General features: G+C 45.8%; 1 protein-coding gene across 1 annotated transcript in view; it reads right to left on the minus strand.

Moving 5' to 3' along the window:
* LOC124722627 (organic cation transporter protein-like) overlaps window positions 1–22,082 on the minus strand; it is a 348,546-nt gene that overhangs the window by 96,947 nt on the left and 229,517 nt on the right. The window contains exons 6-7 of the mRNA XM_047247761.1: window positions 15,733–15,842; window positions 4,719–4,848 (exon numbers count right to left, since the gene is read on the minus strand). Of these exons, the coding sequence (XP_047103717.1) occupies window positions 4,719–4,848; window positions 15,733–15,842 (240 nt within the window). The remainder of the gene's footprint in view (window positions 1–4,718; window positions 4,849–15,732; window positions 15,843–22,082) is intronic.

A 22,082-nucleotide genomic window follows, 5' to 3' on the forward strand; every position in this document is an offset into this window, starting at 1 on the left:
GGGGCTGGCCTCCCTGTTAATTTCATTGAGTTGTACTGGTGGGTTGTGTTGGAGCCAGCTGAACTCGAATACATTTTTTTCAAGGACTGAGGTGGGGTTATTAGTAAAGAGACTTTTTTCATACGTCCCATCACGACTTCCTTTAACTGTGCCAAACTCTTCATCGCAGAATAACACTTACTCCCAAGGTACTTAATTACACTCCTGGAAATTGAAATAAGAACACCGTGAATTCATTGTCCCAGGAAGGGGAAACTTTATTGACACATTCCTGGGGTCAGATACATCACATGATCACACTGACAGAACCACAGGCACATAGACACAGGCAACAGAGCATGCACAATGTCGGCACTAGTACAGTGTATATCCACCTTTCGCAGCAATGCAGGCTGCTATTCTCCCATGGAGACGATCGTAGAGATGCTGGATGTAGTCCTGTGGAACGGCTTGCCATGCCATTTCCACCTGGCGCCTCAGTTGGACCAGCGTTCGTGCTGGACGTGCAGACCGCGTGAGACGACGCTTCATCCAGTCCCAAACATGCTCAATGGGGGACAGATCCGGAGATCTTGCTGGCCAGGGTAGTTCACTTACACCTTCTAGAGCACGTTGGGTGGCACGGGATACATGCGGACGTGCATTGTCCTGTTGGAACAGCAAGTTCCCTTGCCGGTCTAGGAATGGTAGAACGATGGGTTCGATGACGGTTTGGATGTACCGTGCACTATTCAGTGTCCCCTCGACGATCACCAGTGGTGTACGGCCAGTGTAGGAGATCGCTCCCCACACCATGATGCCGGGTGTTGGCCCTGTGTGCCTCGGTCGTATGCAGTCCTGATTGTGGCGCTCACCTGCACGGCGCCAAACACGCATACGACCATTATTGGCACCAAGGCAGAAGCGACTCTCATCGCTGAAGACGACACGTCTCCATTCGTCCCTCCATTCACGCCTGTCGCGACACCACTGGAGGCGGGCTGCACGATGTTGGGGCCTGAGCGGAAGACGGCCTAACGGTGTGCGGGACCGTAGCCCAGCTTCATGGAGACGGTTGCGAATGATCCTCGCCGATACCCCAGGAGCAACAGTGTCCCTAATTTGCTGGGAAGTGGCGGTGCGGTCCCCTACGGCACTGCGTAGGATCCTACGGTCTTGGCGTGCATCCGTGCGTCGCTGCGGTCCGGTCCCAGGTCGACGGGCACGTGCACCTTCCGCCGACCACTGGCGACAACATCGATGTACTGTGGAGACCTCACGCCCCACGTGTTGAGCAATTCGGCGGTACGTCCACCCGGCCTCCCGCATGCCCACTATACGCCCTCGCTCAAAGTCCGTCAACTGCACATACGGTTCACGTCCACGCTGTCGCGGCATGCTACCAGTGTTAAAGACTGCGATGGAGCTCCGTATGCCACGGCAAACTGGCTGACACTGACGGCGGCGGTTCACAAATGCTGCGCAGCTAGCGCCATTCGACGGCCAACACCGCGGTTCCTGGTGTGTCCGCTGTGCCGTGCGTGTGATCATTGCTTGTACAGCCCTCTCGCAGTGTCCGGAGCAAGTATGGTGGGTCTGACACACCGGTGTCAATGTGTTCTTTTTTCCATTTCCAGGAGTGTATTTGTGGGATGTAGTCCAATCTGTCACTCCTCCTACAATTTTTACCCTTTACAGTTTCTTCTAGAACTATCTGTTGCAGATAGGCGTAACCAGAAGGACCGCCCAGGGCTTCTGAAAAGGCGAAATTAACACACCATCACAGCGAGAGCTGTAATGGGTTGTAATGGAATAGGTATATCTACCCACCACACCACAGCAACCGCACCCAGGATGGTGAACTATATGCATTCTTGATTAAGAGCAGCTTAACTCAACGACCCGCCACAGAAATCATTCATTCCCGACCTCTACATATGCGCGTTATTCCTAGATGTCTTAACACAGTTTCTATCAGCCTGTTCCTTCTGATCAGTGTTTACAATGTATTCTCTTCCTCACTCATTCTGTGGAGAACATACTCGTTTCTCACCTTATTAGACAAGCTATTTTAAGCATCCTTCTATAGCACCACATCTCAAACGCTCCATTTCTCATTTTTTACTGTTATTCTACTGTCTGTAACTCACTTCCATACAATGCTGCACCCCAGACGTAAATTCTCAGTAAACTCTTTTTTTATTTAGGAGGGTAAATAAAGGGATGGTTATCAGTGATGTCATCACAATGCAAGCCACGCCTCCTCTCTTCTGCCGCCCCCTCTCTACAGCCAATCAAAATCCAAGATGCCAGAACTAACTCAATTGTGCTAGTGGGAAATTTTATAAAAATTAAAAGAATTCCATGCTGGTGGAATAAGCTCGCTTTTGCTTTGTATCTTCTCCCCATCTCCAACCAGTCACAGCGAAGTATTTGAGAGACTATTAAAATGAAACAGCCAATCAAACTCCAAGTTGTTAGATCGAACCCAATTGTAATAGTGGAAAATTACAGAATTGAATTGTGCTGTCTGTACTAGCTCTGTACATAACTGTTAGTACTGATAGCAATTCATGGCTAAAACTCTTATACAATTGTGGTCTTCTTGCTTAACATAATCATCTTCCCAGGAATATGACGTGCAAAATTTACAGTGACATTACCATGATGAGAATGATGCACTTAACCAGAGTTTGCCACTGTGATACAGGTGAAACAGAGCACATTTCTGGCATGTTAGAGAAACCATCCGTTCGGGCGTAAATTACAGAACAACACACACTTTCAAAATGAGAACAAAGAGATTCAGTATTCATGCCGCAGATTCTTTTAGCAATATCAGGGAATCGTATTTCGACAATATAAAGCCATTGTCCAACAAAGAATTAAATGTCTATAGTATGGATATAAACAGTAAAAAACCACAGACTTAAAATTCGGTATTAGTTATTAGACAAGTTAATCTATGTCTGTCTTTTAACGGCAGGATAAAATCAGCAGTTTTATTTCATTAGTATTGTAGAGGGTCGGCAGAATGAAATAGGCCCAGAAAATACACTACTGGACATTAAAATTGATACACCACGAAGATGACGTGCTACAGACGCGAAATTTAACCGACAGGAAGAAGATACTGTGATATATAAATGATTAGCTTTTCAGAGCATTCACACAAGGTTGGCGCCGGTGGCGACACCTACAACGTGCTGACATGAGGAAAGTTTCCAAACGATTTCTCATACACAAACAGCAGTTGACCGGCGATGCTTGGTGAAACGTTGTTTTGATGCCTCGTGTAAGGAGGAGAAATGCGTACCATCACGTTTCCGACTTTGATAAAGGTCGCATTGTAGCCTATCGCGATTGCGGTTTATCATATCGCGATATTGCTGCTCGCGTTGGTCGAGATCCAATGACTGTTAGCAGAATACGGAATCGGTGGGTTCAGGAGGGTAATACGTAACGCCGTGCTGGATGATCCCAGCGGCCTCGTATCACTAGCAGTCGAGATGACAGGCATCTTATCCGCGTGGCTGTAACGGATCGTGCAGCCACGTCTCGATCCCTGAGTCAATAGATTGGGGCGTTTGCAAGACAACAACCATGTGCACAAACAGTTCGACGACGTTTGCAGCAGCATGGACTATCAGCTCGGAGACCGTGGCTGCGGTTACCCTTGACGCTGCATCACAGACACGAGCGCCTGCGATGGTGTACTCAACGACGAACCTGGGTGCACGAATGGCAAAACGTTATTTTTTCGGATGAATCCAGGTTCTGTTTACACCATCATGATGGTCGCATCCGTGTTTGGCGACATCGCGGTGAACACACGTTGGAAGCGTGTATTCGTCATCGCCATGCTGGCGTATCACCCGGCGTGATGGTATGGGGTGCCACTGGTTACACGTCTCGGTCACCTCTTGTTCGCATTGACGGCACTTTGAACAGTGGACGTTACATTTCAGATGTGTTACGACCCGTGCCTCTACCCTTCATTCGATCCCTGCGAAACCCTACATTTCAGCAGGCAAATGCATGACCACATCTTGCAGGTCCTGTACGGGCCTTTTTGGATACAGAAAATGTTCGACTGTTGCTCTAGCCAGCACATTCTGAGAACTCTCACCAATTGAAAACGTCTGGTCAATGGTGGCCGAGCAACTGGCTCGTCACAGTACGCCAGTCACTACTCTTGATGAACTGAGGTATCGTGTTGAAGCTGCATGGGCAGCTGTACCTGTACACGCCATGCAAGCTCTGTTTGACTCAATGCCCAGGCGTATCAAGGCCGTTATTACTGCCAGAGGTGTTTGTTCTGGGTACTGATTTCAAGGATCTATGCACCCAAATTGCCTGAAAATGTAATCACATGTCAGTTCTAGTATAATATATTTGTCCAATGAATACCCGTTTGTCATCTGCATTTCTTCTTGGTGTAGCAATTTTAATGGCCAGTAATGTATTTCATACATCCTGCGACAGGGAATCCAACTTACAACATCTGCGCCGGAAGTGGATAATGTAAGTTAGGTTGCCTAAATTAAGGTGCATGAAAAATTTTCTGGGATAGTTTCAGTTTGCCCGCCCGTTAGATCGTTTTCTGTGCCACCTTTATATTCAGTAGCTGCAATCAAACTATGAACACGAACACACTTCAGAAAATTTCTACACTCGAACTGAACAACTACAGCATCTAGGTGAGGCAGTATAGAATATGTCGGAGTATTGTGGCTGACCTGAAGCCAGAGGATGATGAGGCAGGCCGGCAGAATGGTGGCGGCGCTGGCTGAGAAGACGACCTGCGCGGGGAAGCCGAGGTCATTCACGTCGCGCCACGTCGCGTCGTAGCAGAGCGTGAGCACCATCCTGGACACAGGTCACCAGTAATCACTGCACACCACGTCGTTGTCGTTTCCACTACCTATTATAAGCTCATCTGACAAAATATAAGTAACGTCCTGCACAAGAGAGGGCACTGATCGCTTTGAAGCGATGTAGATGGTGTAGAAATGGTAGAACGCAAACTCGTCATCCTACACTACTGACCGAAGTTTAGGGGGTGAAGTAGTGAATATCTGCCACTAGACTGGGTGGAATCAGCGCCACAAGAGAGGTTGACGTGAAAATGTGACATTCTCGCTTCCCACGCCCGGGTTCCCGGGCTCGATTCCCGGTGGGGTCAGGGATTTTCTCTGCCTCGTGATGACTGGGTGTTGTGTGACGTCCTTAGGTTAGTCAGGTTTAAGTAGTTCTAAGTTCTAGGGGTCTGATGACCATAGATGTTAAGTCGTATAGTGCTCAGAGCCATTTGAACCAAAATGTGACAAAATAGCATAATGGAGCTACCGTACAGTCCAATCCAGGATTTTGGCCTGGAAGATCCTGAGCTCATAGACATTTGGTAGGACCGTTCCCTCTCCAAGTTCTCTAGAGTAAACGAAGGTAATTCCTTAATCTACTACACATTGTGGTAACAAAAGTCATGGGATAGCGATATGCACAGATGCAGCTGGCAACAGTATCGCTTACACAAGGCATAAGCGGAACAGTCAATTATACTCTGGTGATTCATGTGAAAAGGCTTCCGACGTGGTTATGGCCGCACGACGGGAATTAATAGCCTTTGAATACGGAATGGTAGTTGGAGCTAGGTGCATGGGACATTCCATTTCGGTAACCATTAGGGAATTCAATAATTGGAGATCAGTAGTGTGAAGAGTGTGCTGATAATGCCAAATTTTAGGCATTACTTCTCATTGGGATGTATGACAAACGTATACGTTAGGGCAGTGAGGCGACATTCGGCGTTAATGGGCTGTGGCGGCAGACTACCGACGCGAGTGCCTTTGCTAACAACACATGGCCTGCAGCAACTTTCCTGGATTCGTGACCATATCGGTTGGACCGTAGGCGACTGGAAAACCATGGCTTGCTCAGATGAGTCCAGATTTCAGTTGGTAAGAGCTGATGGTAGGGTTCGAGAGTGGCATAGATCCCCCAAAGACCCAAGTTGTCAACAAGGCACTGTGCAAGCTGGTGGTGGCTCCATAATGGAGTCGGCTTCGGTTTGCATGGAGTGGACTGGGTCCTCTGGTCCAACTGAGCTGATCGTTGACTGGAAATGGTTATGTTCGGCTACTTGGAAACTATTTAATGCCGGTTATGGACTTCATATTCCCAAACGATGTCATGTCACCGGAATTCAGTTGTTTGCGATTGGTTTGAAGAACAATCTGGATAATTTGAGCGAGTGACCACTCGACTTGAATCCCATCGAATTTGTATAGGTCATAATCGAGCGATCAGTTCGTACACAACACTCTGCACCGGTAACATCTTTGAAGTTGTGGATGGCTATAGAGGCAGCTTGGCTGGGGCTTCGGACGATTGTTGAGTCCATGCCACATCGAGTTTCTGCACTATGCAGGGAAAAAGGAGGTCCGACTCAATATTAGGAGGTATTCCATGAAGTTTCTCACGTCAGTGTGAGACCAACCACAATAGTGAGAAAATTTTAGAGATTCGTAAGTGTGAATGGTATGTTGCAAAAAATCTCTCTCTAATAAAATTAAAATATAGCCCTAGAAATAGGGTTTGTCACGTAAATATAAATTAGTACGTGGATGTTGCAGAGCTCACAACCGACTCGACTCGGTTGTGAGCTCTGCAACATCCATGTACTAATTTATATTTACGTGACAAACCCTATTTCTAGGGCTATATTTTAATTTTGACAAATGGATCTATGTCGACATTTGTAAAAACGGAGATGATACATCAGTCCATACTAATGTAAAATTGCCACCTTCTGAAGAAGACAAATTTAAATTTGTTGAAACCTAGGTAAAGAATTCTTTATCCATTGCAACTGGTCGGCTGTTTATAATTTTATTACGTGGAACCGTTGCTGTTGTGCAGCTATGTTTGAAATACTGAAATCTCTCTCTCTCTCCCTCTTGTCTGTTTAGGTTAAGAAGGAACATGTGCAGTTTTTTTGGGGTGGGGGGGAGGGAGGGCTGCAGTGCGAAAGCCCTTCCTCCCCCGTCTCCGCCCCTGGATTCACCTCTGAGCTGTCGTCTTTGTAGTTGACCATGACCACATCGTGAGTGAAGTTGCCAAATTTTCCGATGAACCAACGCTGACTCTACAACGGGTCTACAAGGAACGGTGTACCACTCGCAGCCATGAAACATGGCGTAATAACAGTGGCTGTAAAAGTTTCATAAACGACAGGGACTGGAGGTGGATGTTGCGCCTTGTCAGTAACAGTCAGTTTCAAAGCCGACAGGAATTTCCGCTGCCACTCAATGTCCATTACAACCAGTTTCTGAGTGAACTTTATGCAGGGAACTGAGTGTACCGAACTTTATACTGAGACATGTAACCTGCAGTGCGCGGAGGGTCTACTTCAGGTCGTAGGTGGCTCTTTGATCTTTTGGGGCTGTTTTTCGTACCAAGACTTGCTCCCAATGATTCAGGTTAAGTTTTACATGAAAGAGGATATTTGTTTCAGTATTCTTGGTGACAGAGTGTTGTCGGTTCATCTTCATATTGAATATGCTATGAATACTCCAGTCTTTCAAAATGATAACAGCCGTATTCCCACTACTGCAAGCGAATGTTCTTGGTTCGACGAACTCTCTGGCACCCTATCACACATCGAGAGATCCCCTAAATTCTAGTCCCATTGAAAATGTCTGGGACTACTTGCGACAGCGGGCGAAAAGTTGCAGTCAACGTCTCCGCTCTTTGGTAACTCTGAGGGATATAACCATCATTGAGTAGCTTCAGTTGGATATGGCATACCTGAAGAAACTTTTGGACTCTTATCATCGTCGAATGTAGGCACTTATCAAGGCTAAGGGTGATGTTATACAGCATTAACGAGTGTTGCCTGTGGGTGATTAAGTTTTCGCCTGGTAACCTTAATGTTACAACTTATTTGGGTTGCCTCCGGAACTTGTTTAAATTAATGAAAGAGCAGACCCAATATTGAGTCACAGCCCATTGTGATGGTGGTATCCTTAACAGACACGCTAAAACTTTGACATGTAGAGATTTTCTGGAGCTCTTAACTATAATCGTGCAGCTACTATACTACATGAAATTCGCAGAGGATTCAGGTTATATCCAAAAAAAGAGTCGCTGTAACAGTAACTGCAAACTAAAACAATTTCGTGTAAGCATTTACAGACTTCGGTTAATCCGTCAGTGATGTAATGGTGCCAGGGAAGACTACTGAAGATGAAGACTATGCTTACAACTGTGGTCAAGCCACTGGTCTAGAAATGTCTGAGAATTTTCCGATTGGTACACAACAGATACCACGGGACACAATATTCATGTATCATCATACTTTTGACGTTCCGTACCTACATAAAATGTATGAACTACAGGTGATGCTAATTGTGTTCTTCAAAACCTTGCATTAGTTGAAGTGCACCAAGGTATGGTAAATGTATAGCGTTCTATGGGAAGCTGACGGACGTCTGAAGTCATTCAATATATCTGAAGTGTTTTACGGCAAAGTATGAGCAAGCGTGGCTTTCCAAGATGCAACAGATGGTACGATTCAATGAAACGTCTTAATTCGAACTCAGATATGTCCATGCAGTTGAAAAGAGTGTTTTTATTTGCGGCGTTTCATAGTAGACAATGAGTTTCAGTACATGAAAGAGTTTTTAATATCTTATGGCACTTCTGCTGAATCTGGATGTAATGAGAGGCGACAGAATCATAAGAGGCAGTCAAACGAAAACGAGACATACGGAAAAAGTACGTAAACTGTTTATTATTTGAAAAGTAATATCCATAACAGTTAATACATTTGTCCCACTGTGAGACAAGACGGACAATGCCTTCATGGAAAAGTCTTTGCGGTTGCTTACAGAATAATAACTGTACCGAGTCGTGGGTCTCTTCGCCTGAAGTAAATCGACGGCCGTAAATGTCTTCCTTCAGCGCTCCAGAAACATGGAATTCGCACGGGAAGAGATCGAGACTATATGGAGTATGTGAAAGGGCTTCCCAGTGCAATTTCTGCAGCGTAGTCGAAACAACCTTGGCAACATTATCCTCCAACAGAATGATGCTGTCTGTCAGCATTCCTGGGCTTTTAGACGTTATGGCGCGCTTCAGTTATTGCAAAGTATCCATGTACCGCTGTTCGTTAATTGTAGAGCCCTGTTCCAGAATATCAATGAGCATCTGGCCCTTGCAACCAAAGTAAAAGTTCATTATGACTTTCCCGGGGCTGGCGTGCCAGTTGTTTCGACCACGCTTCAGATGTTCGGCTGGGAAGTCCGTACACATCCATCATACAGTCCCAATCTCTCCCCATGCGATTTACATGTTTTTGAACTCTGAAGGAAGACATTAGTGGCCGTTGATTTGCTTGGGAGCGAAGAGATGCACTCATGGGTACATCATGGTTTCATAATCAATTGCAAAAATTATTCTTTGAAGAAACTGACCATCGCCGGCCAGTGTGGCCGAGCGGTTCTAGGCGCTTCAGTCTGGAACCGCGCGACCGCTACTGTCGCAGGTTCGAATCCTGCCTCAGGCACGGATGTGTGATGTCCTTAGGTTAGTTAGGTTTAAGTAGTTCTTAGTTCTAGGGGACTGATGACCTCAGATGTTAAGTCACATAGTGCTCAGAGCCATTTGAACCAACATTGACCATCTTGTTTCACAGTGGGATAAATTTAATAACAGTATGGCGATTACTTTTGACATAATAAGCGGTTTACTGAATTTTTTTCCACCTGCCTCATTTTCATTTGTTACTCCTTTCATATTATGGACTTTTAATACCATGTTTGCTGGCGCTATGTATAAGATTGTGAAGACTGGAGAACAGTCCCCTTAAATATTGCAACGTAGCAGTTACCTATCGAGGGCTGTCGAGGAACGATTTTAACACCTTTTCTCTTTTTGCACATTAAGGACGACATGTAATTACTGCAGCATTGTATACAATGTAGCCAAAGAAATATCGAAGAATTGAGTGACAAGTCTGAAAGTGAGATTTTGAAAGAAAAGAATTATTTTTAGATTTTGTATTGGATTCCAGAAACTAAAATACCTTATAACCACAACAAAAGAATTTTCCAAAAGCAAGGGCAGAAATAGTGATTTCTCGATTTCTTTATTGGAGAGGATAACGATTTTAGAGTTACCCCTGAAAAAAGCAATTTTCAGAGGATTGTGACCTGCTACCCTGTTTGGCGCTGTTGACGCATGTTTTCATTTGCTACAATGACAAAACTCCCAATATATATATATATATATATATATATATATATATATATATATATATATATAAGCATTTTTATCACTGACCATCCCGAGACTGAATGGCACCAGCTGGCGTTGCGGGTACCGGGCGCCGTAGGAATATACGGGCCACAAACATAAACGACTTTGAAAAAGCTCAGTTTGTTATGACCCAGCGCCTGCGTTCGTTTCTTAAATAAATGTTGCGCAACTCCAACGTATGTATTCGCTGATCGCAGGAGACGAATTGAAAACTACTTGACGCAATGCATCCCACTAACTAACACAGCATCGTCAAGGCAGCTGTTGGAGCTATTCGAGCATATGCACACCTACAGGCTGACAATTATTGAACTACATGAAAAAAAAACATAAATTAGTTACAAACTACTGCGTGTACACACTTTATTCAACATGTAAACGTCACTACAGATATTCAGATTTAGGTTATGACGTGTTAGATATGCCTGCCATTCTTGGTGATGATGTGGCGAAGACGCATAGCGAAATTTTGTATCACCCGCTGAAGTGTCGGAATGTCAACGCTGTCGATGATCTAAAGCGCCTAAACAAGTCTGTGTTCACAATGCGAATGATGTCAGACATAGGAGATATAAATATAAAAAACTGGCATATTTTGCTTATCTTCAGTCCATTATGTCATATGGTATCATATTTCGCGGTAACTCCACAAACCAAGAAAAAAAAAGTTTAGAGTACAGAAGCGTATAATAGGAGTAATGTGTAGTGCAAATCCAAGACATCATGTCGAAACCTATTCAAAGAATTGGGCATACTAACCACAGCTTCTCAGTATATTTATTCCTTAATGAAGTTTGTCGTAAATAATACCTCTCTTTTTCCAACTAACTGCTTAGTACACAGTATCAGTATTAGAAATAAGAACAATATACATAAAGATTTGAAATCACTTACTCTTGCCCAGAAAGGAGTCCAGTATTCAGCAAAGCACATTTTCAATAAGTTACCAGCAACCATTAAGAGTTTAGTTTCAGACAAGGCACAATTTATACATAATTCCACCAGGCAACCTGACATCAGCTGAGCACGTCTGAAACGCCGTCGACAATGAGCCTCCGTGCGCATTAGGGGCCGGATCCGCGGGCGTGGGTCACAATGGCTGTCGAATGTCTTCGATGTCTCACACTGTCGAAGTGATGAGGCATCTGTAATGTTATCAGGAGAAAGAGGCTGATACACGTTACAACGTAGTAAAACAGGATTGCACTTCTCTCGGTATCAGTCAGGTCAATAACTTTCAAATACGTTCATTTTGTGTTTTTCGAACAGTATACTTTCGCTTAGTTCGTTTATATCTTCAAGAAGCAGGTTTTATAGGAATTGCAAATTTCTGTGATTCTTTTGCGTCCAAGACTTTGTCAGTCTGTAATATCTATATTTTCCTAATACAGTAAATTTTCTACAAAAAAAAGTTTTTAAAAAAAAATTTGTAATGTAAAATACTGAATGGGAACTACTTTTCTCTTTCTTGGTTTGTATCCCGTATCTTCATGGGGTCAGCACCATAATTTATGGATTTGTCAACGTTAGTGGTAGAGGGTGGTCAGACGCCCTTCCTGTCGCCACTCCTTCTCTTCCTCATCCCCCCCCCCCCTGCGATGAATTTGTGTACACCATCTGTCTTATGAAAATATAGCTAATGTTTTCCAGTTGTTTGTGAAATATATAACTCAGGCGGGACTTGGGTACCAGCGCAGTATTCACTTAAACCGATGCGGAAAACCACCTAAAAAGCAACATCCACACTGGCCAGCACACCGGTCATCGTAGTTAATCCATAAGGCGGAAACAATCAGACACCAGCACTCCTCTCCGAATCCCGGAAGCGGCGTGCTAACGCGGCAGGTGAAATACAGGGCGCGGCGCTTAGATCTGGACAGACGAAACTTTTTTTAAAGCAAATCTATTAAAACAAAATACAAAATGAAAATCCTTTTACATACACTATGTGATCAAAAGTATCCTGACACCTACAAAAACATAACTTCTCACATCAGGAGCATTGTGTCGCCACCTACTGCCAGGTACTCCATATCTGCGAACTCAGTAGTCATCAGAGACCAGAATGGGGCGCTGCGCGATACTCACGGACTTCAAACGTGGTCAGGTGATTGGATGTCACTTGTCTCATACGTCTGTAATCAAGATTTCCACACTCCTACACATCCCTAGGTCCACTGTTTCCGATGTGATAGAGAAGTGGAAACGTGAAGGGGCACGTACAGCACAAAAGCGTACAGGCCGACGTCGTCTGTTGACTGACAGAGACCGCCGACAGTTGAAGAGGGTCCTAATGTGTAATAGGCAGACATCTATCCAGACCATCACACAGGAATTCCAAACTGCATCAATATCCACTGCAAGTACTATGACAGTTAGGCGGGAGATGGGAAAACTTGGATTTCATGGCTGAGCGGCTGCTCATAAGCCTCACATCACGCCTGTAAATGCCGAACGACGCCTCGCTTGGTGTAAGGAGCGTAAACACTGGATCATTGAACAGAGGAATAGCGTTGTGTGGAGTGACGAATCACGGTACACGATGTGGCTATCCGATGGCAGTGTGTGGGTATGGCGAATGCCTGGTGAACATCACATAGTATATAAGTAGTGGTATCTTTCAAGAGTAACATTACTAGATGTAACCTCCGCAATGACGGCTTCCAATCTTGTACTGCAGCTATCGTTCGCACTCTTCAAAACAGCGCTGTCCATATTTGCGAATTCTGGTTCGACAGCGGTGCGTAGAGATGCGACATTAGCGTGCCTCGTCATATTGGTATCTCTTTCTACTACGCGCCAAATCCAGGCTATTCGGGGGCCAGAATTCCTTTGACCTGAACATGTCAACGTTATCCGAGAGCCAACTTTGGACTAAATGGCTCGTATGAGGTCCTCCTCGGCCATCCGACTCATTTGTTCGCCAACTGACATTCAATAGCCTTATTGTTCGCCAGCTGACATTCAATACTGACGCCAATATCCTCAGCAATTGCCCGGGTCCTCCGAAATCAGCGGCTGAGCCTTTTCGATGACTGCCGCAGTTCGTGACACGCATTTCTTCGAATGAGGTTTCCTCGCCGATTTAGCGGAACCTTCCCCATACTTCTCCGAAGCATTAAACTTGGCGACAATATCGTAAACAGTTGTTCTCGGGAACCCGAAGAATCCAACTATTTCATTCGCGGCCATTTGAGGTTCTGACTGTTTACTAGATGCCTATGGCTTTCTAGAACGCCAATCGCGACCTCCGGCTGTACTACGATATGGCGGGAAATCCAAATTGAAATTTGCCCGGATTGAAACGCCGCACCAGGTACTGAATGGGTACATTTACATCAGTTATATCAAAAGTCAAAATGCTTTCGTAAATAAACTGTTTTAATATGTGTGTTGCATTTTATATCTATGGACGTTGCAACATTTTTGGTGGTAACTACACCCATGCTCATAAATTACGGATAGTTGCAGAATGTGGTGCCACACAACGTGGCACTACACTAAACTTCTGCTAATGCCATAGGCACATAGGGAACACACACGACACAGACCTGTAAGTCCACGATATTGGTGATAAGTTGAGAAAACCGTCCCGAAACACATGTGCTACAAAACGCCACTGTTTACTGGGCATGTACCCCGACATCGATACAGGATATGATGATGATGCACACGTACACAGGCCGCACAATTGGTTGGTATACTCTGGATCAGGTAGTCGAGCAGCTGCTGGGGTATAGCCTCCAATTCTTGCACCAGTGCCTGTCGGAGCTCCTGAAGTGTCCTAAGGGTTTGAAGACGTGCAGCGATACGTCGACGTGCTCGATACGTCGACCGAGAGCATCCCAGACGTGCTCGATGGGGTTTAGGTCTGGAGAACAGACAGGCCACTCCATATCTTCCGTTTCAAGGTACTCCTCCACGATGGTAGCTCGGTGGAGCCGTGCGTTATCATCCATCAGGAGGAAGGTGGGACCCACTGCACCCCTGAAAAGGCGGACATACTGGTGCAAAATGACGTTCCGATACACCTGACCTGTTAGAGTTCCTCTGTCAAAGACATGCTGGGGTGTACGTGCACCAATCATAATCTCACTCCACATCATCAGACCACGACCTTCTTACAGGTCCCTTTCAAGGACATTAAGGGGTTGGTATCTGGTTCCTGGTTCACGACAGATGAAAACCTGGCGAGAATCACTGTTCAGACTGTACCTGGACTCGTCGTGAACATAACCTTGGACCACTGTTCCAACAACTATCAACTGTGTTCTTGACACCAGGCTTTACGGCCTCTCCTGTGACCAGGGGTCAGTGGAATGCACCTTGCAGGTCTCCGAGGGAATAAACCATGCCTGTTCAGTCGTCTGTAGACTGTGTGTCTGGAGACAACTGTTCCAGTGGCTGCGGTAAGGTCCCGAGCAAGGCTACCTGCAGTACTCCGTGGCCGTCTGCTGGCTCTGATGGCGAGATATCAGCCTTCTTGTGGTGTTGTACACTGTGGACGTCCCATACTGCAGCGTCTGGACACGTTTCCTGTCCTCTGGAATCGTTACCATAATCTTGAGATCACACTTTGTGGCACACGGAGGGCCCGAGCTACAACCTGCTGTGTTTGACCAGCCTCCAGTGGCCATAGTATTCTACCCCTCATAACGTCATCAATATGTGTCCTTTGAGCCATTTTGAACACACAGTTACCATTAGCCCGCCTGAAAACGTCAGCACACTTACTCGCTGCACCGTACTCTGACATGCACCAACACACCTCTGCGTATGTGGACTGCTGCCAGCGCCACCGTGCGACGACCGCAGGTCAAATGCACCGCATGGTCATACCCCGAGGTGATTTAAACCTGCATAATGAGCATGTGTGTAGCTTTTCTACAAGTAGTATAGTAGACTGCCATATTCTTTCTCTATCTTTTCATCTTCGTCTTGCGACGTCGGATTTATACCCGAACCATTGTTATCGGTGCTAGTTTGCTATCGATTCTGACGAGAACTACCCTATCACTGAACTGTTATAGTAACTCGCTCCCTGCTCTACTTAGATTTGTGGCTGGAAGAATTGTGTAGTAAAGAGCAGGCATATGGTGAATTTGCTCGGAATGTATTCAGCAATTGTGCTTATTTTTTAAATCTAAAATAATTACTCAACGTAATGTGCGTGAATTAAGCAAATAACTAGAGATACCTGAGGGAGGCTTCCAACAACTGGGTACAGGGAACTATCATCAACAACAAGATAAACTCGAAAATGAATGTGCATAATGTTCGTCGTTTTGCAATTAAATGGAGGTAGAATTGATGAATTCTATATGTATTTGGGCGTGAACAAGTAAGACCACAGTAGGAATCTCTGATTTAACTGTTCTTTACTGCAGTCATGAGAAATATATATCATAACTTATCTACCGGGAAATTACTTACGATTTGAAGACGAGGATTAAGGTTCTTCGGCGCAGGACAGGCGTCTTGAGCAGGCCAAACACGCTGGCTGAGGTCTCAGCGGCTTCTGCTGTGATTTTGTACGACATTTCCTGAAATCAACAGAGTGTATGTTACTTCCATGTGTCCATTACGATTAATTTGTAAAAGGCGTCAATATTGTAGTAGTTGGAAAGCTGGCGTCGAAGCTGGTGTGGATATCACCCGCCAGACTAGCAGCTAAGTTCACCTTACGAATTTTAGTCAACCATTAAAGACTCACATTCGTCGCACTGGAACGCTGGGGGTGCTGTAGTACTGATACCAGGCCATCACGTGACCCTTCAACGCTGATGTAAGTCGTGACAGTGAAGTGTGTACATTATTGCCAATCGGTTGTGTGGGATCAGTGGATTAAGATGGGTCGGCGTGCAGACGTAATAGAATAGCAGGAGGAGGATGTCGTCTCTGACCACATCACGAATGAAGTTTCCCAGTTTGTTGATGTGTCAATGGAGACTGCCCATCGTGTCTACAAGGAATGGTGTACCACTCAGAGTGTTACATCTCCGCCATGGAACTATGGTCGTAAAAGGTTCCTAACCGACAGCAGCCGGAGACGAATGTCACGCTTTTACCAATAATCTTTCAAACCCGACAGGATACCTCGCATAAGGCCACTGCTCATAGCAGCACCTCAAGCTGCTCGTCACCAATGGGCTAAACGACGCAGGAACTGGACGGTAACAGGAGGCGTGTACTTTGGTCCTACGTATCACCATTTGACCTCTTTAAAAATGATGCAATACTTATAATGTGTATTTTCTGGAAGATAGCGAGATGCAAATCGTCAAGTACACCGACAACCTCATGAGGCGCTTAACCCGTAGTGTGTGAAGGGTGTAGTTGATGTCTTAGGTGGGTCTGTGATATTTCAGAGTATTTTTATACACTATGACCTGGGCAGACGCATACAGGTTACCGGGAAAAGGAATTAGGACGTTTATTTCAATATTCTCGGTGACAAGTGCTGGCCTTTTTTCCCTAGCTTCATTTTGAGTATGCTATCGACCCTCCCGCCTTCCAGTGTCCGTGCCACACCTCACCTATCCCTTTAAATCACTCGAAATTAATCTCCTGTCGCCTACTACACTGAAGGGCCAAAGAAACTAGTACACCTCCTTAATATCGTGTAGTTATCAAGGGTACACAAGTGGGCCTTCGGCTCTGAAAGCCCATATCGATGAGGTTTAGTAGATAGTTCGCACGCTGACACTTGTTGACGGCCCAGCATTGAAGTCTGCAACAGTTTGTGGAAGGGTTGCACTTCTGTGACACTGAACGATTGTCTTTTTCTGGCCGCAGCGACGTCGGAGATTTGATGTTTTACCGGAAGTGGTCGTACGTGAAGATCCTCACTTCATCGCTATCTCGGAGATTCTGTGTCCCATCGCTCGTGAGCCGACTGTAACACCACGTTCAAACTCACCTAAATCTTGATAACCTGCCATTCTAACAGCAGTAACCGATCTAACAACTACGCCAGACACTTGTATTATATAGGCGTTGCCGACCTCAGCGCCGTATTCTGCCTGTTTACATATCTCTGTATTTGAATACGCATGCCTATACCAGTTTATTTGGCGATTCAGTGTATTTGGAACAGTGGGTGAAACGCAATAATCAACAGACACTCACTTTTGTAGCTTTACGAGATGTGATAATTAATGGGTGACTTCAGCTGGATACGGCATATCCGAGAAAATTTGTGACGCCTCGGGTTCGCCAAATTGAGGACATTATTAAGGTCGGAGGCAGTGTCACACGGTATTTGCAGGAGACCTCCTGGATGTGACTAATTTCTCCCAGCTGAGTTTATTTACACAGTGAACACTCTGTGGTGTCACCGCCAGACACCACACTTGCTAGGTGTTAGCCTTTAAATCGGCCGCGGTCCGTTAGTATACGTCGAACCCGCGTATCGCCACTATCAGTGATTGCAGACCGAGCGCCGCCACACGGCAGGTCTAGAGAGACTTCCTAGCACTCGCCCCCAGTTGTACAACCGACTTTGCTAGCGATGGTTCACTGACAAAATACGCTCTCATTTGCCGAGACGATAGTTTAACATAGCCTTCAGCTACGTCATTTGCTACGATCTAGCAAGGCGCCATTATTCAGTTACTATCGATATTGTGAATCATGTACCGCCAAGAGCGACGTTCATTATTAATGGATTAAAGTTAAGTATTCCACCAGCTACGTCCGTTTTTCTAAATTCTAATTTCCTTGTCCTGTTCCAGACCTCACGCCAGCCTGTGTGAGCTAGAAAGCGTGCCTTTCGGCCTCCTATAGCAACACGGTTTTGGCTCTCCTGCCAACCACAACATTAGCGACGAGGCAAAACCGCGTTCTTAACTATACTGCCCTGATTTACTTGTGTAATGGCTTCGCCACAATCTCCAGATGTATTGTCCGAATTTATCGCTTACAGAATCAGCAGACGCAGGCATTACTGTTTGCCCTTGGACAGCTCGTCCAGGGTCAACGTGCAATGTAAATCGATGCGGCAGTTGCCGCTCCACCGCTAACGCAGCCACAACACGCTGTTGCACCAACTTTTCGACCTTTTGATGCTGCACTGGAAAGCTGGACAGAGTGGTCACGCCAATTTGGATTCCATCTCGCCGCCTACAGAATTCAAGGTAACGAGCTGCAGCCTTTTTATCATGAGTCTGGGTGAACACGCACCGTGTGATAGTCAACTTATTTCCCCGACGCGACGTAGCAACTCTGTCCTACGAAGAAATTTTGTCTGCATTAGATACATATTTCAAAGAATCAGTCAATGTAGTTTCGAAAAGGTATACCTTCTTTCGTACAAAACGTACGGCAGGTCAGACTAATCGGGAGTGGGTTGTAACCTTGCAAGGCCTTACTAGGGATTGTGCTTTTGAGTGTCAATGTGGATCCCTTATTAAGATACTATGGTACGTGATGCAATTGCACAGAACATTTCTGATGTTCGTATAAGGGAACAGATTTTGAAGCTAGTCAATCCCTCCCTTCAACAAGTGATGGACATATTGGATCGGCAGGACACACTTGACTTTGCTCAGGAATCATCTGAAACTTCACCAGCCCTGTGTCAGGTTAACCGGCCCGCCGGGCGAACTGCACGGAGCAGTAAACAGCCCTCACGCCCGGCCGCGCTGCTGCCGCCAGGCTCTCAGCCACGTGTGCCGCGCCGTCAAGCAAATGCAGTGCTCCAATCCTGCCCGCTGTGCGCTACTAGACATTCGCATGAGAATTGCCCATCACGCCAAGCTATTTGCTTTATTTGCTTTTATTGTAATAAAAAAAGGACATGTTCAGAGTGTTTGCCGGAAAAAGCTCAGATCGGAAGCTCAAAACCATTCCAGGCCCTTTGCTTTGCACCGGAATCGGAATCGCACCAAGGATACTCAGGCTCGCGAAACTTCGCCCATGGAAATTCATGTAGTTCATTCCACTCCGCCCAGTGCCACACTCTCTAACAGAGACTGTGTTCGTCCCACAAATAATTTGCGTCGACATTGCCGGAACTCCCATCAAGTCGCAAGTGATTTTGTACCAGTGTCAGTTCACGTTGCACAAGACAGTCGCTGTTGTCGTCAGCAGGACAATAAACTTTTTGTGGACTTGGACATTAACGGCAAAGTGATACCATTCCAGCTCAATACCGGGGCTGCAGTTTCACTGATCAATCAAGACACTTACAAACTGCTGGGCACACCTCCGTTACGTGCCACAAATGTTAAGTTAACTAGCTATTAAGGTCAAGATATCCCTGTGTTAGGACAGAGCAGCCTTCTTGCAACAGACAAAGGACAAACAAAACTTGTGTCATTTTACGTCCTTCGTTCTTCTTCTGCAGTGAACTTGTTTGGTTTCGATTTATTTCAGTTGTTTAACTTGTCTATAGTAAATCAGGTCCTATCAGTGAACCAGACTGTGCCTTCTGACAGTGTTTCTTGTCTATGTGAAGAATTTGCAGACATTTTTGCACCGGGCCTCGGTTGCGCCAAGAACTATAAAGTACATTTGGAACTGAAAGTAAACGCACAGCAGAAATTTTTCAGAGCCCTCAATGTTCCCCACGCATTGTGTGATGAGGTCGCAAAGACATTACACAATTTGGAATCACAAGGTGTAATTGAACGTGTGCAGGCTTCTCTCTGGGCATCACCCTTAGTAATTTTGCCAAAACCTCCTGGAAAATTGAGACTTTGTGTGGACTTCAAGGCAACAGTGAATCCACAACTAGTGATTGCAACTTTTCCTTTACCCCACCCGGAAGATCTTTTTGACAAACTGTGCCCAGGTAAATAGTTTTCGAAGTTGGACCTCGCAGATGCGTACTTGCAAATACCGGTGGACAAAGAATCCCAGCGCATTTTGGTGGTTAACACGCATCTTGCGTTGTATCGATTCAGATGACTGCCATTCGGGTGTGCATCCGCTCCTGCATTGTTTCAGCAATATCTACAAACTGTTTGTGCATCGGTCCCTACAGCAGCAAATTATCTGGACGATATTGTGATCTCCGGAAAGATGGAAGAAGAACATTTGGCCAATCTCAGAACATTATTTCAGGTCTTGCGACAAAATGGTCTTGACTTGTGGAAGGACAAATGTGTGTTTTTGCTCGTGATTTGCCATACCTGGGACATGTACTCAATGCCCAAGGCATACATCCCAGTCCCACGCACCTTCGTGCCATACAAGACTTGCCTTCGCCGCAGAATTTGAAGCAGCTACAGAGTGTGCTGGGAAAAATAAATTACTGTAACAGATATGTGCCACATGCCTCTTCCATTTCAGCTCCGCTTCATCGCTTACGCCGTAAAGGTATTCCGTTCGTCTGGACGACGGAATGCGACCGCGCCTTTCGCCAGTTGAAATCGGCGTTGCTTTACAGTACTTGCCTTGCGCCATTCGGTCCCCAGAAGCCCCTTTTGTTGATGGTGGAGGCATCGGATTTCGGGAACGGCGCTGTGCTTGCGCACAAAGATGGATCGCACGATCGCCCTATTGCCTTTGCATCCAAATTGCTCTCGTCTGAGCAAAGAAATTATTCACAGATCGAGAAAGAAGCATTGGCTCTCGTATTTGGTGTTACTAAGTTTCATGATTTCTTGTATGGTCGTCACTTTACCATAATCACGGACCACAAACCTTTGACATCGCTTTTTCATCCGACCAAGCCTGTACCTCCACGTACAGTGCAGAAATTCATTCGCTGGTCTATTTTCCTCTCGCAGTATCGATACAATATCTTGTATCGGTCCACTGCTAAGCACGGAAACGCCAATGCGTTGTCCAGCTTGCCTGTTACTGAGGATAGGGCATTCGATACCTCCGAACTTGCTTGCATGTTCATTGATGCGGAAACCAATGACGTGGTCGAATCGTTTCCGATTGATTTTCGTCGTGTAGCTACAGCCACTGCTGCCGACCCTGTCCTTGCTTCCGTTCTGCGTTTTGTTGCTATGCAATGGCCCTTGTCAAAGTCATGGATCGGGGATCGGTTGGTTCGCCGATTTTTTGCTCACCAGGAGAGACTTTTTGTACGACGTGGTGTTTTGTTGTTGCGTTCTGATAATGATCAGTCCAGGATCGTGGTACCACGTTCGTTACAGTCCTCTGTCTTACAGCTTCTCCACCAAGGACAATGGGGTATAGTGAGAACAAAACAACTTGCTCGTCAGCACTGTACTTGGTTCGGAATCGATGCCGCGATTACGAATATGTGCTCTTCTTGCATGGTGTGTGCCACACAACAATCAGCACCACCGCGAAATTTCTTTGCATGGCCAAAAGCCACTTCCCCTTGGCAACGCTTACACATCGATTTTGCTGGTCCATTCTGGAATACTCGATGGTTGGTTGTGGTAGATTCATTCAGTAATTTTCTTTTTGTTGTCCGGATGTCTTCCACGACGTCATCTGCCACCATCCAAGCGTTATCTGCTATCTTTTGCATTGAAGGTCTTCCACAGACTATTGTTTCTGACAATGGCCCACAATTCATGTCCGCAGAATTTAAGTCATTCTGCAAGGCCAATGGTATTCAACATCTGACGTCCGCGCCGTTTTGGCCGCAGTCAAACGGTGCCGCTGAACGATTGGTCAGGACTTTCAAGTCACAGATGTTGAAGTTAAAAGAGTCGCATTCTCGGGAGGACGCGTTATTGCTCTTTTTGTCCTCGTATCGCTCTCAACCACGAGGTGGTCGCTCGCCGGCTGAGTTACTCCACGGTCGCCCTCATCGAACCTTGATGTCTTTGCTACATCCGCCGCATCAGGTTCCT

This window comes from Schistocerca piceifrons, chromosome X, assembly GCF_021461385.2.
Source record: "Schistocerca piceifrons isolate TAMUIC-IGC-003096 chromosome X, iqSchPice1.1, whole genome shotgun sequence".
Taxonomy (NCBI): domain Eukaryota; kingdom Metazoa; phylum Arthropoda; class Insecta; order Orthoptera; family Acrididae; genus Schistocerca; species Schistocerca piceifrons.